The following is a 20,937-nucleotide window of genomic DNA, read 5'->3' on the forward strand; positions in this document are numbered from 1 at the left end:
CACTGCGAACGCGCTCGGTTTCCACACGGATGCATTTCCTCGCCGGACACACACAACCTCCGCGCATGCGCTCTGCACCGAAACCAAGTGCGGAGAATGTGTTGCTCTTTTCCCAACACGGGTTAGATAATGTTTTAAGTCCTATGGTTAGCGCGGTTATTATCCATTGCTTGGGGGTAAAGTGACGTGCGTCGGATTTAAAGGATCTTCCCGAACGCGTGACACCCCGTTGTTAAAGATGCCCAGGAGGAAGGTAAGTCAAAGGATTATGTGAGGCTACATATAAAACACCAAACTGCAGACCCAGGAACACAGCGTCAGAGGCGATCAATGCTCAGATAGGAGGGCGCAAAGGAAGGAAACGTGCACATATTTAAGCCACCATTAGACCACATTGCAATAGAGTGAACATTTACATTGCTAGTGTGGGAACCCTGGACCTGACACTACAAGACTCTGGGCGTTTGGTTAGCTTTCCTAACCAGAAGCGAACCCCACGGATCGTTAGGCGTTAGGGTTTTATCGTGGCCGTATCGAACCCCACTTCGGACAGCAGCCATTGAGTTATTGTCGTACGAAGTGAGTCAGCAATCTGTCAGCGTTGCTTCATGTGTCTAGAAACACGCTGCACACGTCTGAAGCAGAACCACGAGTGGGACGTCTGCCAGCTCGTTTTATTTAGTGGATGAACTAGGTAGAGATCGCAGATATATCCAATAAATGCGTGTGTACATCACACGGAGGCCCATCGCCACTTTAAAACGAAATAAACCCGTTGTTGTTGTTTCTTTTTTGGCCGAGAAGCACAAATACCAAAACATCCCTCTGATTGGACAGCGCGAAAATTAGCTGTGAGCCAATTGGCTTTCCGTTCTTAACCGCGCCCTCTCTATGTGATTGGGCGTGGTTAAATTAGGAGCCTGTCTCTAATGTATTTTACGAGTTAAATGTTTTTGTTAAAGGGTTTTCCAATATAAGTGGTGTTATTGATTGTAATAGACGGTTACTACTTGGTCCTGTGAAGTATGAATCTAGTCTTTCTTATTAAAGGTACCCCGGATATTCTAGGTCATATGGTTGGGTGGGTGTGAACCGAGCTGTGCCCCTCCGCTCTGCCCAGCCCCCAACGCAACCCCAGTTCTGCGTTTGGGACTCGGACTCATCCATGGCCCTTCAGCTTTGGACACAGCCTTCATATAATCAAACCTCCTGTGTTTTTAAGAAAACATTTGCAGAAGAATTGGCCTATTTAACTAGAGCAAATGGCTGATGCTTAGGATACATTGTTTGTGTGTACAGTAAGCCTTTACATGGGGGCAATAGGCGTGCTCCTCCCCCATGATGGGATCTCTACTGAATTATCCGTCGGTAAATATTGACTGAAACTACTTTCACCATGTGAACTATGTGGCTAAAAAACGTTTTTTTTTTCTCCATTTACAAAAGCTTCACCAGATCTCGTAGCCTCCAGGCCTCCTTGTTGTAAACTGCCTCATCCTAAACTGTTCAAACGGGTTTGATCACCAGCGGGTGGCCGGGAGTAGCTCCGACGGGACTGAGGACTCGGACGAGCCGGCAGAGAGTCCCGAGAAGGAGCCGGCGTACCGGCGGAGGAACACGCGACTCACCCGGTCGTCACTGAGGCTCAGTCAAAGTTCACAAGGTACCGTCAACACTCATATCATGCACGCTCAGTCGAGCGGTTCTGTTCTGTTCTTCTACTCCGGTCACTCCCCTCTCAGCCCTGTTTGATCACTTCTTAATCTGAGCCTGTGTGTCGTAGACTCAACTCCCATGGGAATTTACCCCCCGGCTCGTGTATTGCAGCATAAACAGCATACAGTACAAAAACAATGAACCTTTAATGAAACGGCCCACTGACAAATGAGTTAAAGGGATGTGCCTATTTGTTGTCGTCTGTAATGCCTCAGGCCGTGGGTGTGGGAGGGGGAGGGGGGATGTGGGCCCTTCCATTGTATATAGCCAGCCATAAAGCCTGAATGGAATCAGACAGCCGCCCCCCCCCCCCCCGGCCCCCTCTCATATGACCTCTTTAGGCTCGGCCTGTCACACAGGATTTACAGCAGGGAACGGGAAACACTGACGGTTTCCCCTCGCTCTGGTGGCTTGTGTGGAGGCCATTGAAGGCTCATTTCACTGGGATTTTGTTTTAAATTTAGCGAGAAGAACGAGTGTAGTCACAAATTAGTAACGACAGCCTCTGATTGGGGGGCTGTCCTGCATGGGAACTGTATCTCTCGTCTACGGAGGACAGGCACACGTATGTATGTGTATGTGTGTGCTATGCTAGGTTTTATGTGCTGTTGCTTTCGTCTAGTCATCGACCAAGGCAAGAGGTGTCCTTTAATTTGGACTTTATCTTGAATAGTTAATGCCTGTGTGTTTGTTAACTTGTCAATATGTATTTGTGAGTTGACATTATAGCTTTGGTACCCTGATTTGATCCTTTGCCCTGCCCAAATCGTCCTTTTTCTCTCTTTAATGTCATTGAATCAGTGCAGTGCTTACGCTCTCACAGGTTTTATATAATCCATCAATGGGTCTACCCTTCTATTCTGTATTTATTTTATTCCATGTTATTTTATTCTAGACAACTCCAGCCCTGTACGGAGCAGCCCCTCTAAAACACTAGGATCAGAGGAGGCAGTTAATTTGGCTGCAGTAGCCGCAGCAGCAGCAGCAGCAGCAGCAGCAGCAGCAGCTGCAACTGCAGCAGATTCGGTCTTCACTTCTGGACGCAGAGTCACACGCAGCCAACAGGGGGCGACAAACGCCACGGCTAAAAAATACCCGCTACGCCAAGGCAGATCCTCCGGCTCTGACACTGAACTCAATGGTAAGAGCGATAACGAAGATGTTCTCCCGAATAAGCTTAGCTACTCCCTTTTAAATCTAATGTTTTTTTCAGGACGTTTAGCATAACATTTTAAGAGTTGTGTGAAAATGTCTTCATCCACATTGTCACATCTGAGATGCACACATTTTATTTGTTGACCAATTAATTGCCAAAAGCTCTGTAAATAGTTGCATTATCCACCCCCCCTTTCTCTTTAGAAAAACGACATTCATGGCTAGTTACAGGTTGTTGGCCTCGCCTTATGGTATAATATGTTGGTTACTTTGAGAGCACATTGAGAGTTGACATTCAGTACAGTGCGAAGCAGCAGGGTGTGTTCCAGGCCCTGGTAGTCTATTGGATCTATTTATTACACCTCCTGCCAGGATTTTGAAAGATCTTTCCAATTAAATTACGTGCTTCACAATGGTGTGGTGTAATTGGCATTTCTCTGCCTGCAGTCAATTTCTGTCCACTAGGTGTAATTAGTTAGCAGGCGGGGTAGGGGACATTAGCAGTGCTACTCATCATAATTAAGTAAGAGACACATCTAGGGGAACAATTGTTACAAACATACTACCGGTGTATAGAGTTTAGACTGTAAAGGTGTTTTAGACATTGCAGCCATAGCAGCCATTAATTTCACCAATTTTAAATCAGTCCACGCTAAAACAGTCCAACGCAACGCCTAACGTGTCGTGAACCCCGCTTTCCTATTGGTCAGATTTAAAGGCCTGCGACACCCCGCCCCGCACCCCCACGGGCAACGCCCCCTACTCGGAGTCCGACCCCGAGGTCTCCAGCCCCGGCAACGGCCTGGTCGCCGGCGGCAACAAGGGCGCCGCCACCGCCGCCCCCCCGCCCGCCGTGGTCTCCCAGGAGGAGGACGAGCGGCTGGCCAAGGAGCTGTCGCTGAAGGAGGCCGCCGCCCACGACCTCTCCCACCGGCCCAAGCGCCGGCGCTTCCACGAGAGCTACAACTTCAACATGAAGTGCCCCACGCCGGGCTGCAACTCGCTAGGTGAGGCTCGCCGAGGCTGGGGGAGGGAAGGGGAGAGTACGCAGCCCGCCCTGGGGTCACATATAGCAGAAAGAAAATACTAAATCCGTGCACACGGTTTTGTAAACCGTTCCCTCGGATTCCCAATCCGTGAGCACGGATCATGGGTAGTTCTACACAGCAGGGGTTCCCCATGAGCATTGTGACGGCAAACGCAGATCTGATTCAGACCGGCATCTATACAGTATGGATGACTGAATGGAGGGTTTATCTTTTCACATGATGATCATGTTTGAATGTTTGTTAAAAATGAACTAATCTCAGACTGAAACACTATGTTAATTATAATGACATTTTATTTAAAGGCGCCTTTCATGGCTTGTGACACCGTACGTTAGAAAAACAGCTATACAATCAGAAACAGAATACACAAGAAACAATAGAATTAAAAACAGTTAAAAAAACGTGGACAATGGGTGATGGTGATGTGGTGATGTGGGAAGGGAAGATCAGGAGGGTTAAAAGGTGAGTTTTGAGCTTTGATTTAAACTGGGATATGGAGTCTTGCCTCATCTTGAATATATCTTATACTGATGCATGAGGCCTGTGTGGGACCAGCCGTCACAATGCTCATGGGGATCCCTGCTGCGTAGAATGAACCAAATCCTTGCGCACTACTTACACATCAAGTTTGTTTTTTCTACTATGCTACCCCAGGGGGGCTCCATAGAAACGGTTGCATTCAGACAGCGCATTTATAAAATTTGATCGCTAACTTGTGTTCTGAATGAACACAAGCAAAATTGACATATATATAATAATATATATATATTATTATATATATATTATTATATACATATTATATATACATATTCAGCCTTATTGCCTTATCTCATAAACAAAGTGGTCAAAAGTTGTATAAATTGCCATACTTGTAGGACTTGTAAAACGAGTAAGGGATGCTAATTCTGCTCGAAAAACGGTTGGTGAGGATTTTTGATTTTGAATTGACCGATATATCAGTTTGCCGTTTGTATCGATCGATATACCAGTATCTGCGTATATGTTTGCCAATATGAACACTGTAGAAATGGTGTTGATTTTAAATGTAATTACTAAGGTTGGGCGGTATACTCACTAATAAAGGTGTTGGCGCAACATCCTGATCCCATGGCCTTTTAAGATGGGAGTGGAACACGCCCGCTAGACATCTATTACGTTCAGTCATTGAGGCAATCAATGCTAGTCCTGCATTCAACATAATTCCTCTATTAAATTGGCTCGACTCCCCATTAAGGTAGGCTACACTTAACCATAAACTTACAGCCAGTGTCGTTGATCTCATTGATAGGATAATAACCAGCCTGTATCTCACTGAGAGCTGGCTTCACTCTGCATATAAGAATAGTCCTACACTTTACACTTTCCTATTTTAGTTAAAACTATTGAAGTATCTATAATCTCATAGGATGCTGCCCGCAAATTATTTCTGCTTATGTGTTGGAGAAACAGTTGCAGTCAAAGTTCTTGCTTGTCATCATAGTTCAATGTGAAGCAAAACTTTAGCTACACCTCCGGGCTGAGCTTGTATTGGAAGACATTAAACTGCTTACTTGTTTAATATTTATACTTTAAAATGGAAATTAAATTTAACATTATTGCAGGATTCTCTGGTTGTGAACGATTTAAAGCAGGCGTCTGCATTTTCATTAGTATCAATAACAACATTGTCTAGGATGTAAGATTTTAATGGGATAAAGTTAAAGGTTTTATCTGCAATAATACAATAGTGTTCGCCTCAGCATGTAACAAAGCCCATATTCAAGAATCATCAAGGTTGGAGAGTAGGCACTGGACAATCATCGTTAATAGCTGAACAACAAAATAATTATGACCAAGAGAGTGAAAGTTAAGGCAGCTCTTATGCAAAAGCCAGAGTTTTTGGTTCACAGAGAGGTTTGTCTTGTCGAGGGAAATCAGAGTGATGACCATAAAGCAGACAATGTCTGCTTTATGGTCATCACTCTGGAGGTTTTTGGATTAAAAACAGAGAGGATGACCGTGGAAATCACCAGGATGGGGTCCCTCCTGAGCTTTTAATGGAAGTTTTAATAGAGAAATAAACACTGAAATTGTTACATTATTATAAAAAAAGAGTAATTTATGTGTCAATTTCTGTCCTGGTCCTTTGCTGCATGTCTTGCCCTCTCTCTCCAATACCTTCCAGTCTAACTTACTCAACAATAAAAAAGCATAAAACCTAATCTTAATCAGTCTTATGATTGTATAGAATGACAATTCATATGTAACAAAAAATGCTCATCTACTGCGATACATGCACAACGTTTCAGAGCAGCAAATGAAAGCTTCCCTGTTGCTGAATAATGATTCCTGTTTGATCTGCAACACACGACCTGACCAGTTGTCACCCATCCTGCCTGCCACACCTGTTGCGGCAGATGCACTCAAGTTATATCGAGATTCTAGACCAGTGAAAACCTGCAACACTGCTCGAGCATCCACCTTGCATAGAGAGGGTGAAACGCACAAGAAATGTCAGCAATAAACAGGATGCCTTGTCTGGAATCCGTGTGAAACGCACTGAGGACGCATGCAGAGGGGGAAAAACATCATTTTAGATTCCAGTCACACACTTAACTAAGCTTCTTTCCCTCCTTCCACGAAAACCCTTTTCTTCGTTCATATGCCATCATGTCCCATCGCTCCCTGTGTTATAGGCCATCTGACGGGCAGACACGAGAGGCATTTCTCCATATCCGGCTGTCCCCTCTACCACAACCTCTCTTCTGATGAGTGCAAGGTACCCACTCGCACACATCCTGTTGACGGAGGGTAACTCACTTGTAACACAGCATAGTACACGGTAGACTTGTGAAGTGCAAGCAAAGTAACAAATAATGAAAAAAGTTGTAATTGTGTGTATAGAAATAAGATAATAACACTGGTAATAATATGAATACGTTACAGGGTGTTAAATTGTTTAACAGGGTTTTTGCAGAGAGATACAAGGTACATGGTGTTATACATTGATAGGTGATGTTACATGGTGTTACACATTGATAAATGGTGTAACGTGTTAAAGGGTTTTGCATGGTGTTACATGTTGTAACACTGTTGCAGGGTTTAATATGGTGTTGCATGATCGGTTATAGGGTGTGATAGGGTGTGACCGAGTAATACAGCATGTGAAAGGGTGTTATAGGGCGTTATAGGGTGTGACAGGGTGTGACAGGCCGTGACAGGCCGTGACAGGGTGTTACAGGGCGTCTGTGTGTCCCCAGGGCAAGGTGACATTGCGCGACAAGCAGGTGGAGGAGAGGACCCTGTCACACCGGCAGGATGAAAACAGACACTCCACACGCAACCAGGTGAACACGGCATGGCACTCACTCACTCACTCACTCACTCACGAGATACAAACCCACACGACAACTCCACGCTTTTCTGCATTGACATCCCTGCGCACACGTTGTCACTCACCCTGCTGTGCACTTGTGCCCCTTACGCCCGTAGCATGAGCCGACCGCGCCCCAGAGCCCCGCTAACGGACGCCTCGTAGGGCCCAGGCTAGGCGCCAGGCTAGGGGGCAGGACAAGTAGAGGCCGATGCAAGAAGGGTGGGAGGGTAGGGTTCACTCTCTGCGGCATCACATCACCCCCAACATGCAGCCACGCAGACACGCACGCACACAGGAAGCGGCTGACACGACGCGCACAAATTACACACAAATACACACACCCGCCGCAGCCGATTCAACTGATGACAGACAGAGCACTGCTGTCGGCTTTAATGAAATAGACTGCTCATAGAGGTGTGTGTGTGTGTGTGTGTGTGTGTGTGTGTGTGTGTGTGTGTGTGTGTGTGTGTGTGTGTGTGTGTGTGTGTGTGTGTGTGTGTGTGTGTGTGTGTGTGTGTGTGTGTCACTCCCAGGCCCCTTCAGAACGCCAGCTGCGCTACAAAGAGAAGGTGACCGATCTGAGGAGGAAGAGGAACTCCGGCCTTAACAAGGAGCAGAAGGAGAAGCACATGGTGAGTGGTCCCATTTTGGTTCCTCGTGGTCCCATTTTGGTTCCTTGTGGTCCCATTTTGGTTCCTCGTGGTCCCATTTTGGTTCCTTGTGGTCCCATTTTGGTTCCTCGTGGTCCCGTTTTTGGTTCCTCGTGGTCCCATTTTGGTTCCTCGTGGTCCTGTGTTTGGTTCCTCGTGGTCCTGTGTTTGGTTCCTCGTGGTCCTGTGTTTGGTTCCTCGTGGTCCTGTGTTTGGTTCCTCGTGGTCCTGTGTTTGGTTCCTCGTGGTCCCATTTTGGTTCCTCGTGGTCCCGTTTTTGGTTCCTCGTGGTCCCGTTTTTGGTTCCTCGTGGTCCTGTGTTTGGTTCCTCGTGGTCCCGTTTTTGGTTCCTCGTGGTCCTGTGTTTGGTTCCTCGTGGTCCTGTGTTTCGAGAGGAGGAGGCTTCAGTGTCTGTTGGTCGTATCTCAGAAAGGGAAAAAAAAACAAAGCCCTGATGAGGTATTCTGTTCTTATGCAACGTATAACTCAATGCAACACAATCACCGCCTGTAATGTGATACATTTGAATGAATGTAACACAGCCCATAACACAATTATGAATCTGTTGCCCTAATTGCATTGTGTCCATGTAAATGGTAATCTTTATTACCTTTAAGGCCTTTGTTAGCTTCTGGTTGGATAATCGTAATAACATTTACCGTAATAAAAGAGTAATGTGATCATCTTGAAACATCCCGGGTCGTTAATGCAATTACGGTGTACGGTTCTGCAGGATTTTAAGGATGTTATTTTTTTTTATTCATTTATTCTTTTTTTTTTTTTTTTTTTTTTTTTTTTTAGTTTCTTCGTGTGGTGTGTGCCTTGCACGTCACCTAGAAACAAACTGCCTACTTTATTTTTTGAGAGACTTTGTCAGCAGTTATTTGAACGACAATCAACTAAAATTATCTTTTAGTTGCCTTGTGGTGCGTGCTGGGGTTTTCACGGCACTTTGCGGTACTAATTGAGGCCGTATTTCATCAGAGGTATAGGGGCCTCGTGCTGCAGAGACGTTAGCATTTAGGAAACAAACTAAATGCTAAAATACCCCAAAAAATACAATTTAGAAATGGTTAATTGGACAGTTTGGATGGTAGGGGGAGATTTACATTGTTATTAGTTGTGTTTTATGTTTTTGGTAGTGTTTGTGTCTTTGGTTGTGTGTGTGTCTTTGGTTGTGTTATTGTCTTTGGTTGTGTGTGTGTCTTTGGTAGTGTTTGTGTCTTTGGTTGTGTGTGTCTTTGGTAGTGTTTGTCTTTGGTTGTGTGTGTCTTTGGTAGTGTTTGTGTCTTTGGTTGTGTGTGTCTTTGGTAGTGTTTGTCTCTTTGGTAGTGTTTGTGTCTTTGGTTGTGTGTCTTTGGTTGTGTTCTTACTTGTGCCCTGCTGCCCAGGAGCACCGACAGAGCCACGGGGGAAGTCGCGAACCTCTCCTGGAGAACATCACCAGCGACTACGACCTGGAGCTGTTCAGGAAGGCCCAGGCCCGGGCCTCCAACAACCTGGTACAAGAGAGACACCTTCAGGCGCTAGTCGTCACCGTCCCGTCCTGCTCTCCCATCTTTGATCTAACTTTCTTTTCTGGCTCTTGCCTTCTCTTCTCTCCCTTCCTTGCACAAAATGGACTGCATTTATATAGCGCTTTTATAAAAAGCGTTTTACAATATTGCCTGACATTCACCCATTCATGCACACATTCACACACCGACGGCGGAGTGAACCATGCAAGGTGATAGCCGGCTCTTCAGGAGCAGTTAGGGTGAGGTGCCTTGCTCAGGGACACCTCAACACTCGAACTAGCAACCTTGCGGTTGCCAGCCAACCCGCTCTGCCTCCTGAGCTTACACCTTTTCTCTCCTCACCCCTAATTGCTTTTCTGTTCTTCTCCGGCCATCCTTCTCTTTCCATGTCTCCTACTCCTCCTCCCTTGCGTCCTGTTTTCTTCATTCTCGTCATTCAGACACCTGAACAATCAGATGTGGTTTTCTGTAGCATTGTTGGCTTTCTTTGGACGTCGTTTTGGTTGCTGTTGTTGTTGTTATTGTGTATTCCTGTCCCGGATCGCTCTGGGCTGACAAGTGATGACATCACAAATGCTGATTGGCCGAGGCAGCTCTCGTCGGGCCCCAGAGTGAAATCATCCTCAACCACCGATACGCCAGTGCTGTCCATCTGTCTGGGCTGGTCTCGGTTCACTGCTCACCCCTGACGCTCCCCCCCCCCCCCCCCCCCCCCCCCTCTGTCCCCCCTAACCTGGTACCACCCCACCCACCCCACCCGCCCCTCTCCATCTCCCTTCTCCCCCCTGCACCTTCACCTGATCTCCCTCACCCTTCCACACCCTCCTCCACCTCCTCCACCATAACCACAACTCCTCCCTGCACATCCCCTCCCTGCCACTTCCTCTCCTCTTAATCCCACCTCCTCCGCCCTACCACCTCCTCCACCTTAACCACACCTCCTCCACCTTAACCCCACCTCCTCCTTCCTACCACCTCCTCCACCCTAACCCCACCACCTCCTCCTCCTCCTGCTCCCCTGTACAGGAGAAGCTGCGGCTGGCGGGCCACGCGTCGTCGGAGGGGGGCAACATGATCAAGAGCATCGTGTTCGGCCGCTACGAGCTGGACACGTGGTACCACTCGCCCTACCCCGAGGAGTACGCGCGGCTGGGCAAGCTCTACATGTGCGAGTTCTGCCTCAAGTACATGAAGAGCCAGACCATCCTGCGTCGCCACATGGTGAGACCCCCTGCCCCCAGCCACCAGCCCCCCAGCCCCCAGCCACCAGCCCCCCAGCCTCCTGCCACCAGCCCACTAGCCCCCAGCCCCCCAGCCCCCAGCCCTCCAGCCCCCCAGCCCCCCAGCCCCCTGCCACCAGCCCCCCAGCCCCATAGCCCCCCAGCCACCAGCCCCCCAGCCCCCCAGCCCCCAACCTGAAGCCCTCAGGCCCCTGACACTGCTGTAGTTTGTTGTAGTGAGGAGTGGAGGGTTGCATCGCGAGGGAGACCAGTAAAGAGCAAGGTTTTGTGATTAAGCAACACACTAAAAATACAATTTATGCATTCTATCTCTGCTCCATCCCTTCAGGGGGGATTGTTGTTGCATTCACATACCTGTGATTGACAGGCGAGATGGATTCCCCTGAACCAATCGGGGAAGAGAGGCCCTGACCGGGGCTGACGCCTTGTTCAACCATCTAAGCAGTTATTTTGGTTGTTTGTGAGGCATTGTGTCTAATGGAAGAATGCAGAAGTTGCTTCCTCATGGAAGTTTTAATTCGATTTTCAAACAGTTAAGGGGTCAAGGCTTAGTTTCAGGCACTTGAGTGCAGAGTAGCTTTACACGCCCAACACAATGGGCTAATCATCTGACACTCAAACCCCCTATAACTGTTCTCTTCTGTCCCCTTTGTCTCCTCAAGGCCAAGTGTGTTTGGAAGCATCCTCCAGGAGATGAGATCTACAGGAAGACAAACATCTCCGTCTTTGAGGTGGATGGCAAAAAGAATAAGGTGAGGCTAGGTTTTGGCTTCCTCCAAACATTGTACATTTCTAAAAACATGGTAAACTCCCTCCATATAAACGATACTCAGTAAACTACCACCATAACAATAAAACACAGTAAAATACTACCATAACAATGAAACAGTAAACTACCACCATAACAATGAAGCACAGTAAACTACCACCATAACAATGAAGCACAGTAAACTACCACCATAACAACGAAACACAGTAAACTACCACCATAACAATGAAACACAGTAAAATATTACCATAACAACTAAACACATTAAACTACTACCATAACAACTAAACACAGTAAACTATTACCATAACAATGAAACAGTAAACTACCACCATAACAATGAAACACAGTAAACTACCACCATAACAACAAAACACAGTAAACTACCACCATAACAACAAAACACAGTAAAATATTACCATAACAACTAAACACATTAAACTACTACCATAACAACTAAACACAGTAAACTATTACCATAACAATGAAACAGTAAACTACCAGCATAACAATGAAACACAGTAAACTATTACCATAACAACAAAACACAGTAAACTACCACCATAACAACAAAACACAGTAAAATATTACCATAACAACTAAACACATTAAACTACTACCATAACAACTAAACACAGTAAACTATTACCATAACAATGAAACAGTAAACTACCACCATAACAATGAAACACAGTAATCTAGCACCATAACAACGAGACACGGTGACCTACCACCATATCCTCCAAACATGGTAAACTACACCATAACAAGAAAACATGGTTAACTACCACCATAACAACCAAACACGGCAAACCACACCATAAATGGCAAACATGGTTAACTACCATAGAAAACATGCTACCAAAGTGGCACGAGTTCAGATCTACGTAGCAGGTGAGCCCATTCTTCCTGTCTTTAAGCTCTGCACAGAGCACACACACACACACAAATCATTTTCTTATTTCCTACCACATTATTGGAATCGCTGCCCTTTTCCAATTCCACAACCGGGGCTATTCCAGGCTTTGCACTTTGAACACCTTAATTCTTTAAATGCCTTGAGCTGTCACTAACATGTGCTAGAAATTTGATTAAACCCCATATTTCGGCTTGGAGGAATGCTTCCTACTTTTTTGCCATGTATTTCAGAAGCCCAGAATTCATCCACACACAGGTCTTCATTTTACCACTCGTGTTGAAGCCAGATAACAGAGGAGGCTCCATAAAGCGTTTGTCTCTGTTCATTATGTCCCCTTAGGGGTGAATCAATAGTAAGACATATGAAAAGGGTTATTTTCTTTTCATTCCTTTGACAGTCCTCTGCTTACAAAGAATGTACCCGGCAAATTATAATAAATGATTGGGTAATTACCACTTGTAAATGAATAGGTAAGATAAACTATAGCTGAACAAAAAGACTTGTTGTGACAGTTTTAGCTCTGTTATAAATCAGATATTATTGTGTACTTCCCAGGAAAGCAGGCAACCATTACAAACACCACCTCTTTTACCCGTCCATTCAATTTAAAATGTTGGTCATCCAAGGATTATGTTGGTGCTATCTAGAAATGAAGATAGGTACTTTCGGATACATTCCTTTCTTTAAATATTTATCATTCGTGGTGCTGTCCTTTTTATATAGAGATTATACGATTTACATAGAAAATACAGAATTGTTTTTATTTAAGTTGACAACATGCATCAATACTTACTTCAAAGCTAATACCAGACTAATGACTATGCCATGTTTAACAAATTACATGAATGATAGCTTTTAGACCATCCATCCACTAATAGGCCTACATCCATTGCAATAGGCTTAGGCTATTTACCATGGGTAAGAGAGAATAATAATAAGGATTGCTATATTATATCTTTGCTCTAACGCGAGATCTACAACGAAAGACTAGGATGGGGGAGCACTTCACAACGGTAAAAAGAAGAAAAGAAAGTCTCTAACACGGGGTGTGCATGTTTACTTTATTCTGCCTCTCGGTCTCCCCTTCAGATTGTGCTAGTGCGGCCTTAATGCGCTTAAAGGACATGAAAATGTCCCTGTGAAAGTCACACCAGTGATTGTCCGACTGATGAGAGTTTGAGTCGACCAGAACAGCCCTGTTAAATACTTAGGGGTCTTAGGAGTTATTGGGGGTCTTTAAGAGGAAGGGTTACCAAGGAGCGCTGCTTTAAGTCCTACCATCATCATTGTTCTCCTGGGCCCAGATCTACTGCCAGAACCTGTGTCTCCTGGCCAAGCTGTTCCTGGACCACAAGACGCTGTACTACGACGTGGAGCCCTTCCTCTTCTACGTCATGACGGAGGCAGACAACACGGGCTGCCACCTAGTGGGCTACTTCTCCAAGGTAGAGCCGGGAGGCCCGCCCTCATCGCCACCTCCTGTGTGTGTGTGTGTGTGTGTGTGTGTCTCTGTCTGTCTGTCTGTCTGTCTGTGTCTATATGCTTGTCTGCCTGTCTGTCTGCATGTCCCTGTCTGTCTGCGTGTGGCTGCATCCGTGTGTGTGTGTGTGTGTGGTGTGTGTGTGTGTGTGTGTGTGTGTGTGTGTGTGTGTGTGTGTGTGTGTGTGTGTGTGTGTGTGTGTGTGTGTGTGTGTGTGTGTGTGTGCACGTCTCCCTACTATCTGTGTGGTGGTGCCGTTTTCCGGTGTGTTCGGGACTTGACGTGATGTATTCGTGTGCAGGAGAAGAACTCCTTCCTCAACTACAACGTGTCCTGCATCCTGACCATGCCGCAGTACATGCGGCAGGGCTACGGCAAGATGCTCATCGACTTCAGTGAGTCCTGTGATGCGTGTGCGTGCGTGTGTGTGTGTGTGTCTGTCTGTGTGCACTTGTGTGCGCACATGTGTATGTGCGTGTGTGCGCGTCTGTGCATGTGGACTTGTGTGTGTGCGTGCGCCCATGTGCACTTGTGTGCACGTGCAAACATTAATCTCAATATATATTATAACATGATAGAACTCCTATGTAATAGCGTTTGTAACCGGGCAGTGCTTGTTGTTGTGTTGGTGCGGTTCAGTACATTCTGGTGTGTAATAACAAATAAACGAAAGCTCCATCCAAATGATCGGTGGGCTCTCCCCAGGCTACCTGCTGTCCAAGGTGGAGGAGAAGGTGGGCTCCCCAGAGCGACCCCTCTCTGACCTGGGCCTCATCAGCTACCGCAGCTACTGGAAGGAGGTGCTGCTGCGCTACCTCCACCACTTCCAGGGCAAGGAGATCTCCATCAAAGGTCAGATCCTGTCCCCCCAGTCAGGGTGAGGGTTAGTCGGGGTCAGTCCCATCCCATGGACAGGGTTTCTGTGTTGACTCTGCCTTGCGCTGAGGATGGAGAGCATCGTTCATTCTGCTCTTTCTGCGCTCTCTCTCTGCACAGCCACCCCCCTTCCACCCCTCTTACGCACTTATTGTATGTTGTACGTCCTGGCACTTAATGTACACACTTATTGTATGTTGTACGTCCTGGCACTTAAAAATAGTACTTGCATAGTGCATTGTGTAGGGTCTTATCCTAGCTATCTTTGTTGTATACGGGGATGGGTTAAACTAGCGATTGTACCTGTAAGTGCTTGGCACTTGGTTCTATGACCATCCTTACTGTACCTACTAGATTGCGCTATATAGTTTCTTCTTCTTCTGACAAATGTACTTATTGTAAGTCGCTTTGGATTAAAGCGTCTGCTAAATGCCCTGAATGTAAATGTAAATGCTCTCCAGTGTTTTATCCGTAAAGGTACTGTACCGTACTGTTTACAAGTGGTTAACGTCGTGCTTCGGCTATGTAGCTCCGGTTGTTAACACAGAGCGACACGGAGCGGTGAAGCTGCTTCCCGTCTGGTCTGGCCGTGTCTTCCTGTGCCAGACTCTGTTGCGCTGACGGAGGTCAAACGGTGTGTTCCACAGAGATCAGCCAGGAGACGGCGGTGAACCCCGTGGACATCGTCAGCACCCTGCAGTCCCTCCAGATGCTGAAGTACTGGAAGGGGAAGCACCTTGTACTGAAGAGACAGGTAACACCACACACACGCACACGCGCACACGCACACACACACCCTGTAGTCCTCACAGTCTATTGAGGCACATTGTGTCCTGAATGTTTCCAACAGTCATTTCTAATCCTGTTTCAATCAGTGCGTTTACATGACACTCAAGAAAGTCAAATTATTGGGTTAGTCCAACTATGATTGGATTATTAAGATGCATGTATACACCTTAGTCGAGCTAAATTCTAATCAAATTGGGTTTCTCATAGTCGAAATTAAGACCCCTAGATTATTCGACTGTTAGTTGCATTAAGCGTGCATGTACGGATTGGGATTGGATTATGCGTTCTGCGCATGCTCGAGATCTTTTCCGGGGGCCGTGAGCCGGAAGTAGAAGGAGACGATAGTCATGTTGTTGTCGCCGTCGGAAATCGAGAAACCTCTTGTCTAACTCACTGTACAATAAAAAAAGCATAAAACCTGCAAAAAGAAAAATAAACAAAACAGTTTCACTCCTTCAGGACCTCATCGACGATTGGAAAGCCAAGGAGACCAAGCGAGGCAACAGCAAGACCATCGACCCCACCGCCTTAAAATGGACGCCGCCCAAAGGGAGCTAGAACCATTTCTATTACTGACACTTCACACCTCCCACACACCCCTGTAACCCTTCAAGCTTTCCACTCACACACACCTGAGCATGCACTGACCCACAATCTTCCCCCACAAACACTCCACCGACCAGACCACCATCCCCCAGGTCACAAGCACTCTGTGGGAACTGATCACAGAGTTTAGCCCCACTCTGATCGGTCGGCCGTTGAAGTGAACATTTACTTCAAGATGTACTCTTACACTCTTGTTGGCCGTTGTCACAGTTACGGAGGATTTCACACGTTGTTTGGGCGTTGACGACGGCTCTCTATGTAGTTTGATGTAAAATATGAGTAGTCACCGATAGACAATGAGGTTGAACTAAGAGGTAACATGTTTCAATGTATAAATCTTAATTATAACTGTTCTGTTTTTTTGTTGACAGAACGTCTAACCTGGCCATGGTTAAAAAATGGTTGTATTGTAGTAATCGTTGTAATCACAGGAGAAATAATGTGTTTTCTCTGTTCTAATTCTATTATTATATATAAAGTGAGATATATATATATATATCTATATATATATAGATAGATATATATATAACTACGGTGTAAACTCAACAGGACCTACATGCTATGCGAGTATGTTCAAATTGATTTCAATGCTAATGTTCACAAATGAAATTGTATCGTAAGAAAAGAAGAAGACAAGTCTGATCACCTGTTCTATGCAGCCTGTATGCTGGAGCTGAACGTTTGCACACTTTGAAAAGTCCAATGCTTCCAGTAACTCTAACTAAATGTTTTTATTTGAAAAGTCCCCCCCCCCCCTCCAAAAAAGAATATAACAGATAATCCACTCACGCAGCCTTTATGAGGTCTGACCTTTTTTTGTTTTTGGGCGGAATTTTGGTTCTGCTGCAGGACTAAAGTAGCACAGGACCAAAGAGCACTCCTTCACCACTGACGAGTCGCCACTGACCCGTCACGGGACAGAATAATTGGGGCGTTGGTCCGCGCGCACCGCTAGCTCTCAGACACACCCAGTTAATACAGAGCAGCAGGCCCCGCTTGTAATCCAATCTCTCACAGACAGCCCCCCCCCCCTCCTCACTCATTCCCCCTGCGCGGCACGGCACAGCTCTCTCCATCGGGTTGTCAAAACACTGAGCGCACAACAGCACACAAGGACACACACACAACAACACACAGGTTGACGCGAGTTGGCTGACTCATGCATGAGTTCTGCTCCTGCAGACGGTAGCCAGCCGCCTGATTCAACAGGACAGGACTCAACACTTACACCCACACACACGTGTGCGCACGCACGCGCACACAACGCACGCACGCGCACGCACGCACACTGCCATCTGAGTGTTTTTGTAAATGAAGGAGCACTGACTTCCGTCGTGTTACCTGTCAGCACGGCGGGCCAGAGGAACAAACCCAAGAAGCACACTGGGTCTGCTGGGGTCTGACCTCTGACCGCCTGGGGCTCGGCCCGCCTTCGCCAGGTGGCTGCATCGCTGTTTGCACGGTTAGACGACCGGCAGAGAAACAGGGACGCCAGCGGGCAGCCGTGCTGTTTGGATGCTTCGAGTTAGCCCTTCCATCTGACACTATGGACTCTAAAACTTGGCAAACGTCCATAAACGGCCACAAACCGAATTTTGACACAAACTCGCACACACTTCACACCACATTTTGGTCTACCACCGGAGGAACATGTAATGTTTTGAAGGTGTTGTGTTACCGTTGTACGTCTGTAAAAACATATACATATGCATATACAGCTGAGATGACGATACATTCGAAGCTCCACTTCAGAGGATGGTGGTCAACAGCAGATGATCCCAACTGCTAAGCAGTTCTCTCTGATGTCCCAACAGCCTCCCCATAGGAACGTTCTGCGTATGCTTGATAGTTCTCATGCCTTGTCCCCTTGCGATTGGTCATTCCTCGGCGGTGCAACAGGAAGTTGAAGCCGCCGTTGGCTGTTGTGCCGGGGGGGGCGGAACCTCAATGAGGAGAGAAGCCCGCCTTTTTTCTTTTTCTGAATTTATTTTGCCACTTGCACTGTCCATTCCAAGAGCATCTGTACAGCCTTCGACCCAGCAAGAGAGGGGTTTAAAATGTTTGAACGGGAATTTTTAGTTTTAAAAGAAGCGAATGCCTGATGCCATTTTATTATTTTCTTCCTTTTGCGTCATGTGGCAAATTGTTGATTTTCATTCTTTGCCTACCTCTGTGATTTGACTACTGTGTGTGTTGCCAGAATTTCCCTGTCATGATTTGTTATCCTTTTAAACTCTGTTTTGGTTCCCTGGGTAATTCTTAATACATATGGGTTTTGCAGATGCAAGAAGAAATTAGCTTTTTATTTTAATTATTTATAGTTTAAAAACAATGTCATGGTACTGTTTAGAGGGTCTGACACTATTGGAGGAGCTGAAGACTGACCTTCTTTATTCAAGATATGTGGATGTGGATGTGGGTGGGGGCATGGGGTGGGGGCTGAAGGGTTCTAGTCGCATGTGTATTTCTAAGGATGACTTATCTCTGCGAAGTTGCAATCCAGGGGTGTCCTAAAGCAAAGGCCTTTTACATTTTACACACACAGATTACACTTTCATTTCATTAAAGTTGTGATTAAACAATGCATGAATGTGTAGTAGAAGGGGACGATGGGATTAAAACACCCCCGTGTGTGTGTGTGTGTGTTTATATACAGTATATATATATATATATGGCATGGTTGACAGGTCGGACCACCCGCCCCACCCCATCACCCTGTTAGTCTCCAAACCACAACGTTGTAGGAGTAGCTTGTCAAAACGTTGGCCGGAATTAACTTACAAAAAAAACATTTTTCTATGTATTTTTTTTTAAAGTTTGTTTTTTTATTATGGCTTTTATTGAGACATTGCCCTATTTAACTGTCATTGCTTTTATTTTCCATCGGTTGCTGACATGTTGATTGCCGTTTGGAGGTGTATGCGGTCTGTATGTGAAGGCGTGAGATGGGGCTTTTGCATCTAGAGGTCTTTAGGAACTGCAAATTGTGTGACTTTTATTTGGTCGTTGGCCTTTAGTGTCCATGATTTGTCCTTCATCCTTCTTCTCTTCCCTTTGGCGTTTTATTCCTGTAGAGTTTTGGTTTTGTATTTGTTTTTTGTAAGTACTCTTCTGAGGAAATGTGACCTATACTCTAAATGAATGACTATTACCATTGGTACACTTTATATTCATATTTTGAAATGCCATATATTTCAAATGATTTTTTGTTTTATGTCTATCTTGAGTTATTTTTTGGGTTTACCCCAAAACATGTCAATGAAAGAATTACCAATTTTGCCACAGCAAATGTCCCCTGTCAAAATATTGTTTTGGCAATCAAGTGCATTTCAAATGAGATGGTTCTAACACTGAAGCCTACAACTAAATCACTTTTGAGTTATAAAGGGATTTTAAGGTCCTCGTTTGTGTGTTATTTGTAATTGTGTGTATTTGTCAAACAAAATATTTTTCGGCTCTAAAAGAACGGACGCATGGATTTCAGAACGTTGATCTCTGTAGACGTATGAACGCTGAAATCTGTCGACGTATGAATGCTGATTCTCTGCATCTGCCGCCTCTGTGTGTTCCTCTTCGCCTTATCTCCTCTTCCTCACTTCATGTCTTGTTCTTCAACGCCTTTGGAAGCTATAGAATCACAACAGTCCCACAGTCCAGCCTATAAGGAACGGCCCCTCAAAAGTGGTGTTCAAACATGTTGGTGTTCTACGTAAATATATACATATATATATGTATATGTTTAGGTGTGTGTATATGTATGTATAGATATATATTATGTATATATATATTATATTTATGTATGTATATATACACACATCATTTATTTGGGGGGGGGGCTTTTATAGTTGCCTCCCACTGTACTTCCTCCTCACTTCAATAAATGTAGAAGAGGTTAAATGAATGGTAACTGGTGTGTGCTGGTGTTTTGCACATGTCTCTTTTCTATGGCTATTGCTTTTGCTTTGCACAAAACACTAAATTGGAGTGTGTGTGTGTGTGTGTGTGTCTTACCTCCAAAAAGCCTTGAATTTGAAGACATTTTAAGTTAATTCAAATGTTGAAATATTCTTCAAGAATGTTATATGATGCTGCATACATTTCTTAATTGTTTATGGGAATTTGTTAAGGGTTGCTAGTTGAACTTCTCCATCCATACGATTTGGTGACTGATCTGTTCCTGTCTGCTTCCTTTGTCCCAGCATTTGATTTATGAGGGAAATGTAACTGCTAACAATTGTTATGTTTATAAAGGGATTTGGTCTTTCTATCTGTTTGGAGTTTAGAGATCAAATCAGCTGCAGGTACCAAGGCAACTAATATTGTCAAACACAGGCACACTATTCAAATATAATGCTGTCATTTCTGTGGCAAACCCTCAGATTGCCTCCTAAACCAAGCCCTGTCAAAGCGAAGTCGACATGTGTGCATCATAAGAGAGGCGCTCAGTGTGAAGAAAATGTTTTATTGAAGAAAACGCAACTTTCCCTCTTGTTACAATTTTTCAAGCATGGAACCCTCTGCCCAAAATAGGTTTAACGTAGGACCTCATGGCACGATACAACTCCTCCACCACCAACCCCTAAATACACACACAGCAAATGTAACGGACGTCCAGTAAGAGTTGAACTGTAAGGTTGAAATGTGTGTCGGATGACAGCTTCTCTATGGTTATTGTTGGGCTACTGGAGCGGGGGTCTCGTTGCTTCCTTCCCCACAGGGAAGGGACAGCGGAAATGGCGAATAGGTGAAGATAGCGATTATCAAATGGAAAAGTTATTGTTTTAATTTTACTCCTCCGAAACGGGCCTAGTACAC

The 20,937-nt window shown here is 45.4% G+C and overlaps 1 protein-coding gene across 4 annotated transcripts; it reads left to right on the forward strand.

Moving 5' to 3' along the window:
* Positions 1–8: 8 nt before the first annotated feature.
* Positions 9–19,522, forward strand: LOC311383149 (histone acetyltransferase KAT7-like). Of its 4 annotated transcripts, none has more exons than XM_084488562.1 (16): positions 9–253; positions 1,528–1,663; positions 2,612–2,857; positions 3,582–3,878; positions 6,596–6,678; positions 7,160–7,246; positions 7,392–7,502; positions 7,809–7,907; positions 9,317–9,427; positions 10,469–10,663; positions 11,346–11,435; positions 13,676–13,816; positions 14,153–14,246; positions 14,557–14,703; positions 15,375–15,481; positions 15,976–19,522. In XM_084488562.1, exons 1-16 carry the CDS (start codon positions 239–241, stop codon positions 16,072–16,074), a joined length of 2,058 nt encoding a protein of 685 aa, XP_084344688.1. In that variant the 5' UTR covers positions 9–238; the 3' UTR covers positions 16,075–19,522. The 4 variants fall into 4 exon arrangements, with proteins under 4 accessions (XP_084344688.1, XP_084344689.1, XP_084344690.1 ...); XM_084488563.1 differs by having other exon boundaries at positions 9,329–9,427; XM_084488564.1 differs by lacking the exon at positions 7,392–7,502.
* Positions 19,523–20,937: the final 1,415 nt, after the last annotated feature.

Source organism: Micromesistius poutassou (genome assembly GCF_964030765.1).
Source record: "Micromesistius poutassou genome assembly, chromosome: 1".
NCBI classification, from domain to species: Eukaryota; Metazoa; Chordata; class Actinopteri; order Gadiformes; family Gadidae; genus Micromesistius; species Micromesistius poutassou.

Bases quoted from the DNA above. Each gene is read 5' to 3' on its own strand.
- LOC311383149 (XM_084488562.1), top strand. The intron at 14,247-14,556 runs GTGAGTCCTGTG...GGCTCTCCCCAG, and splicing joins CAAGATGCTCATCGACTTCA to GCTACCTGCTGTCCAAGGTG. The intron at 15,482-15,975 runs GTAACACCACAC...TCACTCCTTCAG, and splicing joins ACCTTGTACTGAAGAGACAG to GACCTCATCGACGATTGGAA.